The 17,750-nt window shown below is 49.7% G+C and overlaps 1 protein-coding gene and 1 long non-coding RNA gene across 2 annotated transcripts; one reads left to right on the top strand and one right to left on the bottom strand.

Moving 5' to 3' along the window:
• Positions 1-218: 218 nt before the first annotated feature.
• Positions 219-6,808, top strand: LOC306830514 (nucleotidyltransferase MB21D2). The gene is made up of 2 exons (XM_079354071.1): positions 219-592; positions 3,815-6,808. Exons 1-2 carry the CDS (start codon positions 343-345, stop codon positions 5,077-5,079), a joined length of 1,515 nt encoding a protein of 504 aa, XP_079210197.1. The 5' UTR covers positions 219-342; the 3' UTR covers positions 5,080-6,808.
• A 39-nt stretch (positions 6,809-6,847) lies between these two features.
• LOC306830554 lies at positions 6,848-8,506 on the bottom strand. The gene is made up of 2 exons (XR_013779988.1): positions 7,324-8,506; positions 6,848-7,239 (listed from the first exon to the last, which is right to left on the bottom strand). It is a non-coding gene; the product is annotated as an uncharacterized lncRNA (long non-coding RNA).
• Between the last annotated feature and the right edge of the window lie 9,244 nt (positions 8,507-17,750).

Here is a 17,750-nt window from a genome sequence, read left to right on the forward strand (position 1 = left end):
TCGCTTTTTGTTTTTTTATTCTCATCTTTTATTTTATGCTTTTGGAAGCATTAGTATTTAATTGGAATTTATTTTAATTTTGAATGTTGTCAACGTGTGTTGTTTTAAGTGTGCTTTCACGTATCCGCCGTTAACACAAATGTGAAATTAATGAATTTATATTTTGTATCAGAAAACACTCAAATTCGTCACTTTCACTAAACGGCTTTTATTTTGAAGGCGATGAGCAGCGGGCGCACCGCTGTTGTTTCCGGTGGTTGTATTTGGTGTGGTCTAGGCTCGGCTCGGCTCAGACCGGACCAGCAGCGGTGGTTTCAGCTGTAGTGGACCTGTGTGTGACAGATGGCGGCCCCGGCTCTCTCCAGCCGGGCTGGCTCGGCGGGCAGCGTCGGGAACAGCCCGACCATGACCGCCGGTAGACTCCCGAGCGGAGGCGGCGGCGTCGGGCCCGAGCTCGACTTCAGATCGGCGGCCCGCATGGAGGACCTGAACCGCCTCATCCAGGAGTTCAGCAAGCACGACCAGAGAGAGTACGACGACCAGCGGGCTCTGGAGATCCACACGGCCAAGGACTTCATCTTCTCCATGCTGGGTGAGGACACACACACACACACACACACACACACACACACACACACACACACACACACACACACACACACACACACACACACACACACACACACACACACACACAGGGCTGTAGGGATGCTAACCCTGCAGACCCGGACCCTCCTGCCGTCACACGCTGCACCTGCAGTCCTCCCGGTTCTGATCCTGGAGTCCAGTCGGGTCCAGGTCAGAGACTCTCAGGGGGTTGTTAATCCCCATCATGTTACAGATAATATCTGATTTAATAACGTCATAATTCTCTCCTCCATGTTTAGTGCGAGACAACAATCATTCTATTCTATTACAGAGTGAGAGCTGTCACATGGGGCCCTCTCAGGGGGGCCCTCTCAGGGGGGCTCTCTCAGGGGGGCCCTCTCAGGGGGGGTTCCTGCTGGCTCTGCTAAATGTGCACATTTTGAGCCACTGCAGTGATTTCAAGTTTATCAGCCCCTCGTCCCCCCTACAGGCCTGGGACCCCCCTAAAGGCCTGGGGCCCCCTAAAGGCCTGGGCCCCCCTACAGGCCTGGGCCCCCCTACAGGCCTGGGCCCCCCTACAGGCCTGGGGGCCCCGAGCAGCTGTCTGCCCGGCCTTTTGTATTGAGAAGATGCTCGTCAGCTCGTGTCTCATAATAACAGAAAGTAAAACCTGAGATGTGATTGGCCGATTTAGTGAAAATCAAACACAACTGTTTGGTTACCGTGGAAACAAGAACACTGTATTGGGTATTTTCTTGTTGTTTTGAATCAACAAAGTGTCAGGCCAACACCTGCATACCGTCTAAAACTGACCCTTTGTCAAGCCCCGCCCCCGGCCCTCCTTGGTTAAAGGCTCCGCCCCCCCAGGAAGTAAACAACAGCCCAGCTGACGACACACGCCGCCACAGCGTAGCGTCCACTTTCAGTCAGAGATTGATCGAGAGAATCAAAGAGATAACTGCAGGTGTCATTATTTCCTCCGTCTGTCATTTTTCGTCTCTGACGTGGTGCTTTGCATTGTGGGTAATTAAACTTAATGAACATCAGTGTGATCAGTGTGAGACTGCAGGGAGGAAACACGGAGGATGAACTGCAGGAATGTGAGGTTTGCTTCCTGTTTGGAGCGTTTCATTATGACGCTGGACCTCCTCCCAGATCTGGATTAAAATAGTTGAACACAGCATCCTGTAAACACTGAGCGACCCACACGGTCAAACTCAGAGCCAAGCGTTTCCCACACGCTGCGCTGAATCAGTGGATTCCTTTTGATTTGAAATGCAAATCAGAAGTTCTAGAAGCTCCTGGAGCTTCTGTGGACAGAAGAGTCAGATCCCGTCTGCTCAAACAGGAAGAGAGAGACGCTCCTGATGTTTTCACAGCTTGTGTTTATCCAGTCAGAGGAGAGAGAGAGAGAGAGAGAGATGTGCAGGGTCGAGTTTCATCATTTCAACGTTCATCCAAAACTAAAGATGATTTCTGCTTAAAGGTCACATGACCTCCTCCTCTTCTTCATGTGAAATCAGTGTCCTCGCTCCTCTTCATCATGTGTGTGAAGTGTGTTGTTGTAAATCCACTCTGATCCTGTATTTGATCATGTCTATAAACCCCTCTATTTCAGCCCTGCTCAGAACAGGCTGTTTCTGTGTCTGTAGCTTTAAATATGTAAATGAGCTGTGTCTGGCCACGCCCCCTCTCTGGAAGGGCTCGGGTGTACTCGCTGCTTTCTGGCTCCATGTCCTATTGTTTACGGTGAGAAGGCAGACTCAGAGGGCAGAACAAACACCTAGCTGTGGGAGTGTCACCCACCTGGGGGAGGGGCTACTGCCCTTTGTGATGTCATGAAGGGAACATCTCCAGAATCATATCCAACTAACATCAATAAATTCCAAACGTCACAAAAACGTCATGACAACTCTGGCGACACAAGAACCCGGCAACTCCTCGCTGACTCGTAGCGTTGGACGCCGTCACGCCGTGTACGGCGGGACTTTAGCTGAACGTTTAAGACTGACCAGAAGTGTTCCAGTATCATTGAACCATAGACCCATCGCTCTCTCTCTCTCAGCTTCTGATATTTAAACCTCTCATAAAGGACACTGAGGGGAAGAAGGATGAAGTTAAACATGAATAATCAGAAGTCATGTAAAGCTCGGTTCCTTTCATGGGCTGAATTAGATCAGATTATTTAGACGGGTTTTTTCCCCTCTTTTTTTCCTCGTGTCGGTGAAGCTGAAATGGATTTTTGAAGTTCCACCTCAGAAGGATAAAAAACCATTTAAAGAGAAAGGTCACAAAATGAGAACGCTGATCACGTCTCAGTCTGTGATCTTTAAACTGTTTCTGAGAAGCTGCTCAAAACAAACAACACAGGAACGCAGGCACCAGCCAGGAAGTGTGTGTGTGTGTGTGTGTGTGTGTGTTCAGCAGAGCAGCAAACCAGTCCAGACAAAACCAGTCACACTGGTGCTGGTGAACCCAATAACCTGTCTGTTGACAGAGTCCAGACTGGCCCACAAAGAACCTTTAAAGAAAGAGCTGCCGGGTGTCGGACCTGTTGAGTTTGAAGGTTTGAGGTTTGAGGTAGACTCCAGGTTTAAACTGGACCTGAGTCAGACTGTAGTCCGTCACCTGTGTGACTCCAGGTTTAAACTGGACCTGAGTCAGACTGTAGTCCGTCACCTGTGTGACTCCAGGTTTAAACTGAACCTGAGGTAAGGTCAGACTTTAGTCCGTCAGGTCGATTCTTCTTATTATTCATCTCTCAGGATGAAACTCCGTCTCAAACCTTCAGAAACGTGTTTGTCCAGGAAACTCTTGAAACAGAGACTTTTAATCTTAATGAGTTTTTTTTATTTCCTGGTTGAATGAAGGTTAAATATCTATATCAGTCCACACGGTTGTTTGGACCCTGGTCCTCCCGTTTCGACCGGAGGAACTACCCCCCAGAACTCTGGTCTTTTAGGGGATTTCCAGCAGATCTACCAGGGTAGGAATGTAGTTCTGGGGTAGAAGTTTCACCCTAAATACGACCCTGCTGGGGGGTCATGTACTTTATGAAGGTCCAGGGACTTAGAGCAAGCAGGAAGGACTTTGTAAGATCCCTGGTAGTGTGTTGGGAATGCAGTCCTCGAGAAGAAATAGGGATTTGTGCGAGCAGACATGTCACGGCGTGCTCTGTGATGTCATAGTGCTGACGTGGTTCCGTGTGTTTCTCCTTGCCTCTCAGGAATGGTTCAGAAGTTGGACCAGAAGCTCCCGGTGGCCAACGAGTACCTGCTCCTGTCAGGGGGCGTTCGGGAGGGCGTGGTGGACATGGATCTGGACGAGCTCAGCGTCTACGCCCGCGGGACAGATTACGACATGGACTTCACCCTGCTCGTCCCCGCGCTCAAACTCCACGACCGCAACCAGCCGGTGACCCTGGACATGAGGCACTCGGCCCTGGGCCACTCCTGGCTCAGCCTTCGCCTGTTTGACGAAGTAACCATCAACAAGTGGAAGGACTGCTGCACCATCGTCGACCACATCAACGGCACCACCAACTACTTCTTCTCGCCAACGCTGGTGGCCGACTGGTTCTACCAGTCCATCTCCCTGGTGCTGCTGGAGGTTCAGAAGAAGCCGCAGAGAGGGATGCCTCGAGTGGAGAAGGTGGAGAGGAACGGCACCATCATCTCCGTCATCCTGGGCGTCGGCAGCAGCCGGATGCTTTACGACATCGTCCCGGTGGTGTCATTTAAGGGCTGGCCCGCCGTCGCTCAGAGTTGGCTGATGGAGAACCACTTCTGGGACGGGAAGATCACGGAGGAGGAGGTGATCAGCGGCTTCTACCTCGTCCCCGCCTGCTCCAACAAAGGCCGCAAGGAGAACGAGTGGCGCCTGTCGTTCGCCCGCAGCGAGGTGCAGCTGAAGAAGTGCATCTCGTCCAGCCTGATGCAGGCGTACCAGGCGTGCAAAGCCATCATCATCAAGCTGCTGTCTCGCCCCAAAGCAATCAGCCCCTACCACCTTCGCAGTATCATGCTGTGGGCCTGCGACCGCCTCCCCTCCAACTACCTGTCTCAGGACGACTTCTCCGCCCACTTCCTGCTGGGCCTGATCGACGACCTGCAGCACTGCCTGGTCAACAAGATGTGTCCCAACTACTTCATTCCACAGTGCAACATGCTGGAGCACCTGTCGGACGAGACCGCCATGCTGCACGCCCGCAAACTCTCCTCGGTGCGCTCGGACCCCACGGAGCACCTGCGCACCACCATCGAGCACGCCAAGGCCGCCAACAGGCTGACCGTGGACCTGCAATGGCGAGGGAGCGCCAACAACCTGCCGTCTCCGCAGTCCGACGCCGGCGGGGAGAATCAGCCGGACGACCGTCTCGCCAAGAAGCTCCAGCAGCTGGTGACGGAGAATCCGGGGAAGTCCATCTCAGTCTTTATAAACCCGGACGACGTCACGCGGCCGCACTTCCGCATCGACGACAAGTTTTTCTGAGACTTCCTGTTTCTGCCTTCCTGCCGTCTTGGCGAGCGGCGACCCGCCTCCTCTGACACTTGATTTGGTTCATGTTTATGTTTCTCTGCCACAGAGTGAAGTGAGGTGATCGTCCAGTTCCGTCTGCCACACTTTTCTTTGATCTTATTTTTCTAAGCCCCGCCCCCTCGCCCTCCACCTTCACTGTGTGCCCTGTCTGTGTTTTTTACCTGCTGATTGCCTTTTAAACACACAGCTGACTAACAGCAGGTTGTTTTTAAAGATCCACCGTGAGATGGAGGTCTTGAGATCAGGGATCCCTGACAGGAAACCAACGAGCTGACAGAAGCCTGTTTGAGGGTTAAATTGATCGGGTTCATTGATCTAAATAACGGCCAGTCGTAGAAATCACTAAACAATCGTAATAGGACTAAAAATATTCCGTAGCAAAGATGTAGGAAACTTGTGATCACAGAAATTCAGGTTCATTTAATGTAACTTAAAGAATCCAATCTTTCCTCTTTGTGTTGGACTGTTGAGCGAGTCTCTGAGACGACGTCAGAAGTAAGGGCTCCTTCCTCAGACCGCGTCGTGTGATTGGCTGTCACATCGACGCTCGACAGCAACCAGATGTTTGAGGGATGTTTGTGCCGGAGGAAAGATTGGAAGGTGGATTTTAGAAGAATGTGTCCCAGCGGGGGACGATGGTACTAATGTCTTAGACTGTAACTGTAAATATCAGAACATTAGACTGATGATAATGTGTGGACTACTTTTTGTCTAATTTTGCACAGAATGTAAAAAAACAACAACAAAAAAACAACCCAACACTCGTTTTCGTCTTGATGTTGGACGCCGTGTTGGTCCTGGTTCTGAAATGATGTTGTCATATCAGTCGACGGGTCGGGTCATACTGCAGCTTCTAACTGTGTCTGTTAACCAATGGGAGAGCGCCGAGTACACAGTGGTTCTGAATCAGGTCTGAAGTCGGTTCTCTTCAGAACATCAGTCAGGAACATGAATGATGTAAGTCCCCGGAACAGAACCCTGAGGAACCCCAGGTCCAACGATGTCTTCAGACACGTTTTAGTCGTTGACGTTTGAAACGTTGATTCTGCACATGGGCAGTCCGAAGAGCGAGCTGTCGGGATGCATTAACTCTTTACATGCTGAGTCAGATCAGCACGTCTTCTTTTCAAGCAGCCTTTTCCTACTGCCCCTGAACGCATCACTGTGTACTCAGTCTTCTCCACAGTTTAAACCTGCTATACGTCACTTTTTCAAAATACTGCAGAAAACATGGCGTCGCTACGAAGGCGGTACTTTAGGAAGTGACGCATATCAGCTTTAACCTGCTGCTCTATGACCGCCATGTTGGCACAGAAGATTCCTTTAGTTTCACTTTCATTTTTAATATCTGACTTTATTGCATTTGTCTGTTTGCTTCACTGTCACTGTGATATTTCCTGCTGCTTAGTTTAGTGTGTTCACGTCTCCTTCAGTTTCACCAGCTCAGGATGTTTCTGAAGGATCAGCTGACCAATAAGAGAAGAGCTCATTGGTTGATATGAAAGTTGTTCCTGAGCTGGTTTAACTCAGGCGAGTTGCTTCCTGTTTGGTTTTTTTTGTGTCTTTGTGTTTTCGACGTCCTCCAACATTTCCAGAAACATGCCAAAAAAAAAAAAACCTTCTGCAGACATCTGACCGACAGTGTGATCTACATGTCCTCATCCTCAAGTGCAATTAGTGACACACACACACACACACACACACACACACACACACACACACACACACACACACACACACACACACACACACACACACACACACACACCATGTTGCATTAAGCTAAACGACACTACAGCTCAGTTCTAACGTGGTTTAATGAATCAACACACATTAGAAGCACACACACACACACACACACACACACACACACACACACAGACACACACACACACACTCAAAGTGCCACACACACTCCTGCTCGCTGGAAATGTCTTCAGTGTGTCTCTGACCTTGTCTCTCTGTTCCAACCGTTGGACTCTGACTCGTTCTGTTCTGTATCTTGCTGCTCTGCTTTATGCTGATGATGACTTTCTTTATATGCAACGTTAGCTTGGATGGGCTAACCCGTCAGATGGCAGCTCCTCCCACGTGGCTGCACGCCTGCTCCTGCTTCACACACACACACACACACACACACACACACACACACACACACACACACACACACACACACACACACACACACACACACACGTTGGGATATTAACACCTGTTCTTTAAATCCTTCCTGCCTTCTGTCTGTTTCACTGAAGGGAAAACAATCGAAGCATCAGATGAAGTCGGAGCGTCGTCTGCGTAGCGATGAAACTTGTTTTTATACATGTTGGTCTCTTTGTTGATTACACTGTAAAAAATGTGCAAACCTTCAGTCCTGTTTTAAGCAGAAGACAGGCGAGACACTGTGCTCCCTTTCATTAAAAACAAGTCACACTGGGTGACTGGGACTTTTTTTTTAGGGTTGCCATGGTAACAAAACAGGTAGTGATACTGTTTGATTTTATTGAAGTCATGTTTAGTTTAGGAGGACGAGACAGAGAGGAACAGTAACACCCTGACGTTAGATTAAAGGGTTAATCCTCACATTGACTAACAGGTTGTCTTTAGTAATAACGTCATTAAAGGTCTGAACACAGAAGCAGCAGAAACAAGTGTAGTACCAGGATGAGTCTGCAGAGGGCGCTAAACGTGTTCAAATCACGCCACACTTCCCCCCCATGTGAAACAAAGAGTTTCACCTTTAAGCTTCTACGAGCTGCTGAAATCTCTCCGCTGATCTTCTGATGCGACCTTTCAGAATAAAAGAACCAGATCCGTTCACACATTCAGATTCAGAGTGGATGACTTTAATCTGGACTTTTTCTTGAAGACGGTCCTGATACAGAACTGGTCTTTATTTCAGGTGGTTCATGTGTCCCAGAGTTCACTTCAGTGATTTCTATAAATAATAAACCTTAAATGACATGCTGACACATCCTGTTAGTCACAGTTCTTATTTGCACACCTGTGTAAAGACTGCCAGTTTCCTGTCACAGCCACCAGGAGGCGCCAGGGGGGAAAGGAGCTCTGTCAGGTGACGTCGTTGACAGGGAGGGAGCTGTCATCTGATTGGCTGCTGTCTGACTTTTTCTCCTGTAATGTTGATCCACTGATGTAAAAAAAAGAATCACTTCATAAAATACCTCAAACTAATGTCTGTTGTTTTGATTAGAACAAGCCCCGCCTCTTTATAATGGATCCAGCGAATCAGAGGCCTCGGCTCATTGAGCAGAACCAATAAGGGAGCTGTATTTTTTTATTTAAACAAATGTACCTCTTGGTCCCTGTCGCTCCTACTCCTCTCCTTGAGTCCTTAACTTTCCTTTTTCTCACCTTGTTGTCTCCTTTCCTTGTGTCCTTTCCTTGTGTCCTTTCCTTGTTTCCTTTCCTTGTGTCCTTCCTTGTTTCCTTTCCTTGTGTCCTTTCCTTGTTTCCTTTCCTTGTGTCCTTTCCTTGTGTCCTTTCCTTGTTTCCTTTCCTTGTGTCCTTTCCTTGTGTCCTTTCCTTGTTTCCTTTCCTTGTGTCCTTTCCTTGTGTCCTTTCCTTGTTTCCTTTCCTTGTGTCCTTTCCTTGTGTCCTTTCCTTGTTTCCTTTCCTTGTGTCCTTTCCTTGTGTCCTTTCCTCTCCCTTTCTTCCTCTCCACTTCTCTTTCTATATCCTCAGCTTGTTTTCATGTCTCCTTTCCTCTCTTCTTTCCTTCTCTCTTTGTTTCCTTCTGTCTACTTCATGTCCTCTCCTTGTTTCCTTGTCTCCTCTCCTCTCTTCCTCGGTGGTATTTGTCTGCTTCCTGTTTGTCTCTGCGCTCGTCCTCCTCTCCACCTGCTCTCCTCTCTTCTTCTTCTCTTTCCTGATCAGTCCCTCGTCGTCATCAGAACCGTCGCCAAGCCAGCCGAGAACCATCCATCATCCTCCAAATATAAACACACACACACACACACACACACACACACACACACACACACACACACACACACACACACACACACACACACACACACTGCCAGCACTCCGGCTGCGATCCAAAAACTCCTCCAAATAAAATCCTGGAGGAAGGTGGACTCACCTGTCCTCCAACAGAGTTCTAAATAAAGCTCTTTATTTACTTCTGGATGGTTCTGATGGAATGAGTTCTGTTTGTGTTTCTATGAGACGGATAGAAGAACTGACCCGGATAGAGTCCGATCAATCAGAATCAAATATAAACCAGAGAGCCTGGAGCTCAGCCTCCTCGACCAATCAGAGAGCTGCTCTCTTCCTCTGTGATCATGTCCGCCCTCTAACTTTAGATTCTGCTCCTGAAGGGTCTGGACTTGTTTGGACCAGAGACTAGTTCCAGGTACTCTCTCAGCACTCAGACAGAATCAAGTCCCCATGAGATGAGACAGGTACTCTTTGACAAAGTCCCTGGAACCAGTTGGTCTCAAAACTCCCAATAAAAGGGGGGCAGTCCCAACAGGGTCTAGAAAGGTCCTGCAGTCAGAAAGAGCTGCAGTGTAAACAGATCGATCCTTTAACATCTGAGTCCTGATCATAAATATTTACACCTGAACATTTCCTCCCGGTTGGAGGTTCGAGTCCCTCCGTCAATGCTCCCATGGTGCATTTCGGTGAAGTCCACCCCTCCACCTCTTACTCCCCGAAATTGAAAGTTCCTGTAGGTTCCCTCCTCATCATCATCCTCCTCACATCCTCATCATCATCGTGTCACCTTAAAAACTCCTCCGGCGGTGACGTCACGTGAGCTGCAGCAACACGGCGCAACGAGAGAGAGAGAGAGAGAGAGAGAGAGAGAGAGAGAGAGAGAGAGAGAGAGAGAGAGAGAGAGAGAGAGAGAGAACAGAAGCGCGCGGACACAGCACAGGTGAACGCACGAGCCTCAACGTCCGCAGAAAGCAAATCAACGAAGAAGAAGAAGAAGAAGAAGAAGAAGAAGAAGAAGAAGAGGAAGAAGAAGAAGAAGAAGAAGAAGGTCCGCCAGCAGCAGCAGGACTGTTGAAGAACACCTCGGGGTGGTTTGTGTTTTTCTCGGCGCGGGTCGGCTCCTCCCGGTGCCTCCCTCCTTCCTCCCTGCACCTCCTCCTCCTCCTCCTCCTCCTCCTCCTCCTCTCTCCCGCCGGTACATCGATCAGCAGCGGCCGTTTCAGAGCTCATTTGCTGCGGCTCGACGCTTGCTGACTACATCTCATCGAGGAAGGGAGGAAAGGAGCCAAGTGGATTTCTGACGGGGGGGGGACTAAGAGGACCACCGAACCAAACCGAACAGGACCGAGCCGCGACGTGAGATGGAGGGCAAAGAGAAAGCACCGGCAGGTAGGGTGGAAGTTTCCTGACAGTGTGAGGGCGGATGGGAGGAAGTTGGGGGGGGGGATGGATGGATGGATGGGTGGATGAAGGGAGGGTGTGATGCATGTTGGGTAGAAGTGTACTGCGGTATCCTGCCACCCTGACTGCTGCTGCTGCTCACGTCCTGAATGCAGCTGGAGCGGTGAGGTGTGGTTATTATGGGATGGGGTGCAGTGTGCGTGTGTTTGTTTTCATCCAAACGGCTGAGAGAAGCCTGATGCAGCAAAACACAGCGAGACACACAGAGACAGAGAGACAGGCAGAGAGACAGACGGGTGGACATAAAGCACAGCAGAGAGGAAGACAAGTGACGCAGACAGACAGGTGAGAGGATGAAGACGAGAGACAGACGGGAAGGTTGACAAAAGATTTAGAAAGTAGAGAGAGAGACAGACAGGGGAGAGACAGAGACAGACAGGGGAGAGAGAGAGAGAGAGACAGACAGACAGGGGAGAGACAGATAGAGGAGAGAGAGACAGATAGAAGGTAGGAGAGACAGACAGGGGAGAGAGAGAGACAGACTGAGGAGAGAGAGAGACAGACAGGGGAGAGTGTAAAAAGACTCAACAAGGTGTTGACACTGTGGGACCAGATTAGAGACAGACAGACAGGTGGGCAGGGAGAGGCTTCAGGAGACAGGTGCAGAGTAGGGGAGACAGGTAAGAGGAAAAGAGACAGACAGGAGGACTGACAGGGAGTAAATGTTTGGGAGACAGATATGCAGAGGAGACAGATATGCAGAGGAGACAGACACTGTGAGAGACAGGTTCAGGCTCTCAGAGAGGAGAGACAGGTGAGAGAAGGAGACAGACAGGTGAGAGAGGACACAGACAGGTGAGAGAGGACACAGACAGGTGAGAGAGGACACAGACAGGTGAGAGAGGACACAGACAGGTGAGAGTGGAGACAGACAGGTGAGAGTGGAGACAGACAGGTGAGAGTGGAGACAGACGGGAAGGTTGATGAAGTGTCTCACGAGCTGGAGACAGAAGGTGGACTTCTTCTTCTTCAGCCACAACAACAAGCGATCACATGACAGTCTCAGCGTGAGACAACATGAGGCCGAACTGATCAGGGATCAGGTTTGTCTGTGTGGTGTGTTCAGGGACACCTCTGACAGGAGGAACCTGGACAGAAGTCGGAGCAGGCTCCTGACTCTGTGAAGAAGCAGCAGATTGGACGTGGGGTATTTTTGGACGGCAGCGTCCTGTCTGCGGCGTCTCTGTCTGTGATGTTTGAAGTGAGTCAGCCTGGGCACAGAAACGCTGTGTAATCTCATCCACTCGCTCTTCTACCCACCTGAACTGTGATGTAATGAAACAGCCAAACACTCACCAGGATCTGCACCAGCAAGCTGCGCACAGCTAGCTTAGCTTCATGTAGCCGCGTGACATGTGACGTCATGTTTCCCATATTTGTTTTGATGTCTGTTAAAGGTGCCATGTTCTCCTCCCTCTGGGTTTAGACGCTCTTTAGTGTGTTTCAGGAGTCATGTTAGCATTAGCACGTAGCACGTAGCGCTACGTCCCCAAATTACTGTGTGATGTCACAGATCCAAGCCCATCCTGACCTAGAGAGAGAATCAATCAATATCTACATGCAAACAGGAACCAGACTGTGCATCACATGACCTGTGTGGGACTGACAGGGGGCGGGGCTTAAAGAGGTGTGTGTGTGTGTGTGTGTGTGTGTGTGTGTGTGAGAGAGAGAAGTGAGGTCAGGTACAGTGTCAGTGTGTTTGTTTAACAGACAGGTCGGCAGGTTGTTTTATTGATTCAGGGATCAGATCCACAACATTCAGGACTGTAGTGACCCGCTGAAACCTGAGAGACTGAAACACACACACACACACACACACACACACACACACACACACACACACACACACAGGGTCCCACAGGAGGTGTATGTTTCTTGTCGATTTCTGTTTGTTTTTCTGCTGAGAATCACCCAAACACTGTGTGTGTGTGTGTGTGTGTGTGGGTGTGTGTGTGTGTGTGTGTGTGTGTGTGTGAGAGTGTAACCTTGTCAACAATCAAACATACCTGTGGATCAGGTGCTTGGTGTTCAGTCTGTGAGGGTGCTGTCGCGTTCAACAACCAGTGTGACAGTTTAGTTCTTAGACGTCATCTCAAGCAGAAACCTCCAGTTTTAAAACATCCTGCAGTTCCTGGAGTGTCCACTAGAGGCTGGCTGCAGTACCTGGAGTGTCCACTAGAGGCTGGCTGCAGTTCCTGGAGTGTCCACTAGAGGCTGGCTGCAGTTCCTGGAGTGTCCACTAGAGGCTGGCTGCAGTACCTGGAGTGTCCACTAGAGGCTGGCTGCAGTACCTGGAGTGTCCACTAGAGGCTGGCTGCAGTTCCTGGAGTGTCCACTAGAGGCTGGCTGCAGTACCTGGAGTGTCCACTAGAGGCTGGCTGCAGTACCTGGAGTGTCCACTAGAGGCTGGCTGCAGCAGCACAGGAAGTCACATACACACCCATTCAAACAGCCTGTTTTTACAGCAGACATGAACATGTTTACAGCCTGCTTCAAAAAACCAAATAGGTGTGATTAGCTCATGTCTCCATCCACACACACTGTACGGGGGGAATGTTTTGATGACTCAGCAGTTTTGATTGGATGAAGGATCAGAGTTATTCACAATAAGGCGTGTAGCTGAGCTGATTGACAGGTGGGCGCCGTGTAACGGTTTGTCAGTGTGTGAATGTGTCAGGTCGACACTCCGATGAAGCAACGTTCGACTCCAAACTGGTCTGAGTGGTCTCAACACTGCAGCATCATGGGAAATGTAGTTATTTTTAGAGTCTTCATTATAAAGGGCACGTCGTTGTAAAAAGCTTTATTCACTTTCCCATCCTGAAACAGCTGCTACAACATCGTGACCTATGAAACACACACACACACACACACACACACACACACACACACACACACAGTCTCACACACACACACACACACACACACACCCACACACACACACACACACACACCCCTCCTCCACTGGGCTGGAGATGAACATAAACAGCAGGAGATGCTGAGATCAGCACGAACAGACTGATGACTGTGTGTGTGTGTGTGTGTGTGTGTGTGTGTGTGAGACTGTGTGTGTGTGTGTGTGTGTGTGTGTGTGTGTGTGTGTATGTGTGTGTGTATGTGTCCCTCCCTGTTTAGCCTTTTGTTCTCTGTTTTCTGTTATTGAATTGATTAAATTCAAGTGATGAGTAAACTTGGATCTGTGATCAGTGAGATGACATCATCAGGTGCGTTGCCTGGGTAACGGCAGCAGATGGTCTCAGGTGTGTCAGGGGAGCAGGAGGCTGCGAGGAGAGAAAAGAACGTTTAAACTGAAGAGACACAGAAAAGACGAAGCTCACAGTTCATCCTCCATGAATCACCTGTGTGATGTCATCAACCTGCGCCGCTGTCCGAGTCCTGGACTCTCACACACCTGTGTGATGTCATCAACCTGCGCTGCTGTCCGAGTCCTGGACTCTCACACACCTGTGTGATGTCATCAACCTGCCGCGCCGTCCGAGTCCTGGACTCTCACACACCTGTGTGATGTCATCAACCTGCCGTGGTGTCCGAGTCCTGGACTCTCACACACCTGTGTGATGTCATCAACCTGCGCTGCTGTCCGAGTCCTGGACTCTCACACACCTGTGTGATGTCATCAACCTGCCGCGGTGTCCGAGTCCTGGACTCTCACACACCTGTGTGATGTCATCAACCTGCCGCGGTGTCCGAGTCCTGGACTCTCACACACCTGTGTGATGTCATCAACCTGCGCCGCTGTCCGAGTCCTGGACTCTCACACACCTGTGTGATGTCATCAACCTGCCGTGACCTTCCCATGTTGACATGATGTTCAGTCTACTTCCTGCTTCTGGTATTTTAAAGTCACGACCTCTGAATGTGCAGAACGTTTTTAATGTGCAGAAGACCCCTCTCTCACAGGGTGAGGAGAGAAAGAGGCCCCGAGAAAAGGCAAACATGAACACTTCCCCATCACGCCACATAGAGCCACTGCCCACCTGGCAGGGCGCCATCTATCCCCGAGTGTGAGAGAAGACACTACATGACTATTGACCATCAAGGCTGAGAAGGAGATCTCCCCGTGAGAGAGAGCCTGGGTGACTCTTCCCACATGTACAGAGAGAGAGAAATGAAACAAAGCACCTGATAGGCTGTGAATGACAGAGACCTTCGTACAACACATTCAGCACACATGGAGGAACATCTTCCATAACTTCGCTCTCCTGCGCTCTCCAGGTCATCGTTCGTTTGGAAAGACACGTCCGACAGTTTGGGCGTGCCACATGTCGTGTGTGTGTCGCGTGTGTGTCGTGTGTGTGTGTCGTGTGTGTGTCGTGTGTGTGTCGTGTGTGTCGTGTGTGTGTCGTGCTCGTTACAGCGCTGAAGGATTTCGTGAACACACACACACAAGTTAGCTACCTTCCCCGACCATCATGCCGGTCGCCTAGCAACCTGTGCAGTTGGCGGACGTTTGCAAGCTCCTCCCCTGCTCTTCTCTTCTCCTGAGCCCACGGCGAGCGCAGCCCGCACGGCGTCCTACCTGTGAGACGCTTTAGAGAGCGACGTGTCTTTAATATTTTATTAAAGGAGAGTGCAGGAAAGTGATCGACACCAGGAGCCTCACTTTACATAATCGATGCTAATGCGTTAGCATGGAGCCTGATATCACTCATTATAATGGATGCTAATGCGTTAGCATGGAACCTGATATCACTCATTATAATGGATGCTAATGCGTTAGCATGGAACCTGATATCTCTCATTTTAATGGATGCTAATGCGTTAGCATGGAGCTAATGGATGCAATGAGGGATGATGCTGTCGTCTTTATTCCCATAATGTGTCGACACACGGGACGCTTAATGGAAATCTGCTGTGTCCCTTTAAGAGTATCGCCATGGATACAGAGTGAAGGGGCGAGAGAAGTGAGCAAGAGTGTGTGTGTCAGAGAGAGAGAGAGAGAGAGAGAGAGGAGAGTGGATAGGGAAACGGGCGAGCAAGCTTAACCTTAAAGTGTATCGTCATGTGGAGAGAGAGTCAGCAGGCCTTTCAATAATTTATGAGGCTCCTTCTCCAAATGGTCTCTGCAAGACACACACACATGCAGACACACACACACACACAGACACACACACAGACACACACACATGCAGACACACACACATGCAGACACACAGACACACACACACATGCAGACACACACACACATGCAGACACACACACACGGACACAGACACACACACACGAACACAGACACACACACACACAGACACACACACATGCAGACACACACACACGAACACAGACACACACGGACACAGACACACACACACGAACACAGACACACACACACACACACACATGCAGACACACACACACAGACACACACACATGCAGACACACACACACACACACGAACACAGACACACACACACACATGCAGACACACACACACAGACACACACACACGGACACAGACACACGGACACAGACACACAGACACACACACGGACACAGACACACACACACACACACACTCGTTTGTATTGCGGCTGTGTGGCTGCAGCAGATGAACAGGATGGATGTCTGAGTGCTGCAGCGCTGCATTAACACTCCCATCAGCTACACCTCTGACTACACACACACACACACACACACACACACACACACACACACACTGTAACAGACTGTATTAAGCTCCTGCCATCTCCTGATCCAGGAAGCATTATCCAGCTCGTCAAAATAAGAGTCCTTCCCTCTGAGTGGTCGTTCAGGATCCGTCTGCTGTTTTTGTTTTTTTTGTTGAGTCATGAAGAATAAAAAAGTAAAGATCTAAATAAAGAACCCAGCAGGAGAACGTGATCTTTACAGCTCCTCTTATTGTTCCTGTGTCTTATGCCTCTCTGCATTTTCTCCTCGCAGTGTTTGAAACGAGTTAAAGGGACAACACGGCACGCTGTTAGGAGATCAGGACGCTCTGTTTCTAATCTGCCCTCTTTGTGATGTCACAGTGGGATTCTGCTGATACACTCTGGACTCCACCTCCAGACTCAAGCTGAACTTTAACACAGATCCATTATTTTCATTCTCTCTAGTGAAGGAGTGATGTCTGCTGGGTAAACTCAGGGGGCGGGGCTTATTACATTTAAAGAGACACACACACCAAAACAGAGCGTTCAGAGAGAGCTGGTTTCGACAGAGTCTCAAACCTCCTCTGCTGCTTCATTCATGTTATATTTGGACCAAAGCTCAGAAACACTGATGTCTCATTCAGACCACAGGGGGGCGCTGTTTGAGAAGAGCGGGACAGGAGGTTTAATGTGTTCAGATCGTCCTCATGCTCTCTTTGCAGCCTGCTGCTAAAATCCAGCCTGCGTTATTCGATGGTCACAGGAGTGTGTGTGTGTGTGTGTGTGTGTGTGTGTGCGTGTGTGTGTGCTGAACACGGGATGGAAACGCATCATGGTCATGTCACCTGTCAGACAGAGCGCAGGGTGTCACGCCCGTGCCTTCACTATGATGCTCTCATGTGTGATTATTGATGCACTCTGATCTCCTGTCGTGGTGACATCATCACGCTCCTGCAGATGAGCGTGCAGCTGCACATGTGATCAAACTGCCAGAGAGAGAGAGAGAGAGAGAGAGAGACAGAGAGAGAGAGAGAGAGAGAGAGAGACAGAGGAAACATGAGTTAACCCTTCGTCCTTCACTGCAGCTCTCCTCCTGTCACACCCTGACGCCTCGTCCTGCGGCTGCACTGCGCCCCCTGCTGGCCGCTCTGAGGACTGACTCTGCAGTGCAGCTCAGACACAAACACGGCACGTCGACCTGCGCTTCAGTCTGACACACAGCAGCCAGTCACAGCGCCTCGTGTCACCTGTCGAGTCGCTCCACGCCGACATGAAGGTTGTGTTCAAAGACGACGATGATGATGATGATGACGACGTGTCACGCATGTTAATGAGCTCAGGAAACACCAGTGCATAAACAGACTGCAGAGCTGAAGGCAGTGCAGATATTCCATCTCAGGAACAACAGATTCACTGAGACATGAACTGAAGACATGTCCGACTTTATTCAAACACACGGAGGGATTCAAACTGTACCCGAGAATATTTATTCATCTGAGAGTCAAACTAAACCACAAGAGCACAAGTCCAGTGTCTGTGCTTAGTTCAATGTCTTTATTGACAGTGGGAAAG

Source organism: Symphodus melops (assembly GCF_947650265.1).
Source record: "Symphodus melops genome assembly, chromosome: 10".
Lineage (NCBI taxonomy): Eukaryota > Metazoa > Chordata > Actinopteri > Labriformes > Labridae > Symphodus > Symphodus melops.

Coding starts and splice junctions, on each gene's coding strand:
- LOC306830514 (XM_079354071.1), top strand. CDS start 343: ATGGCGGCCCCGGCTCTCTCCAGCCGGGCTGGCTCGGCGGGCAGCGTC. Junction 593..3,814: donor CTTCATCTTCTCCATGCTGG/GTGAGGACACAC, acceptor CTTGCCTCTCAG/GAATGGTTCAGAAGTTGGAC.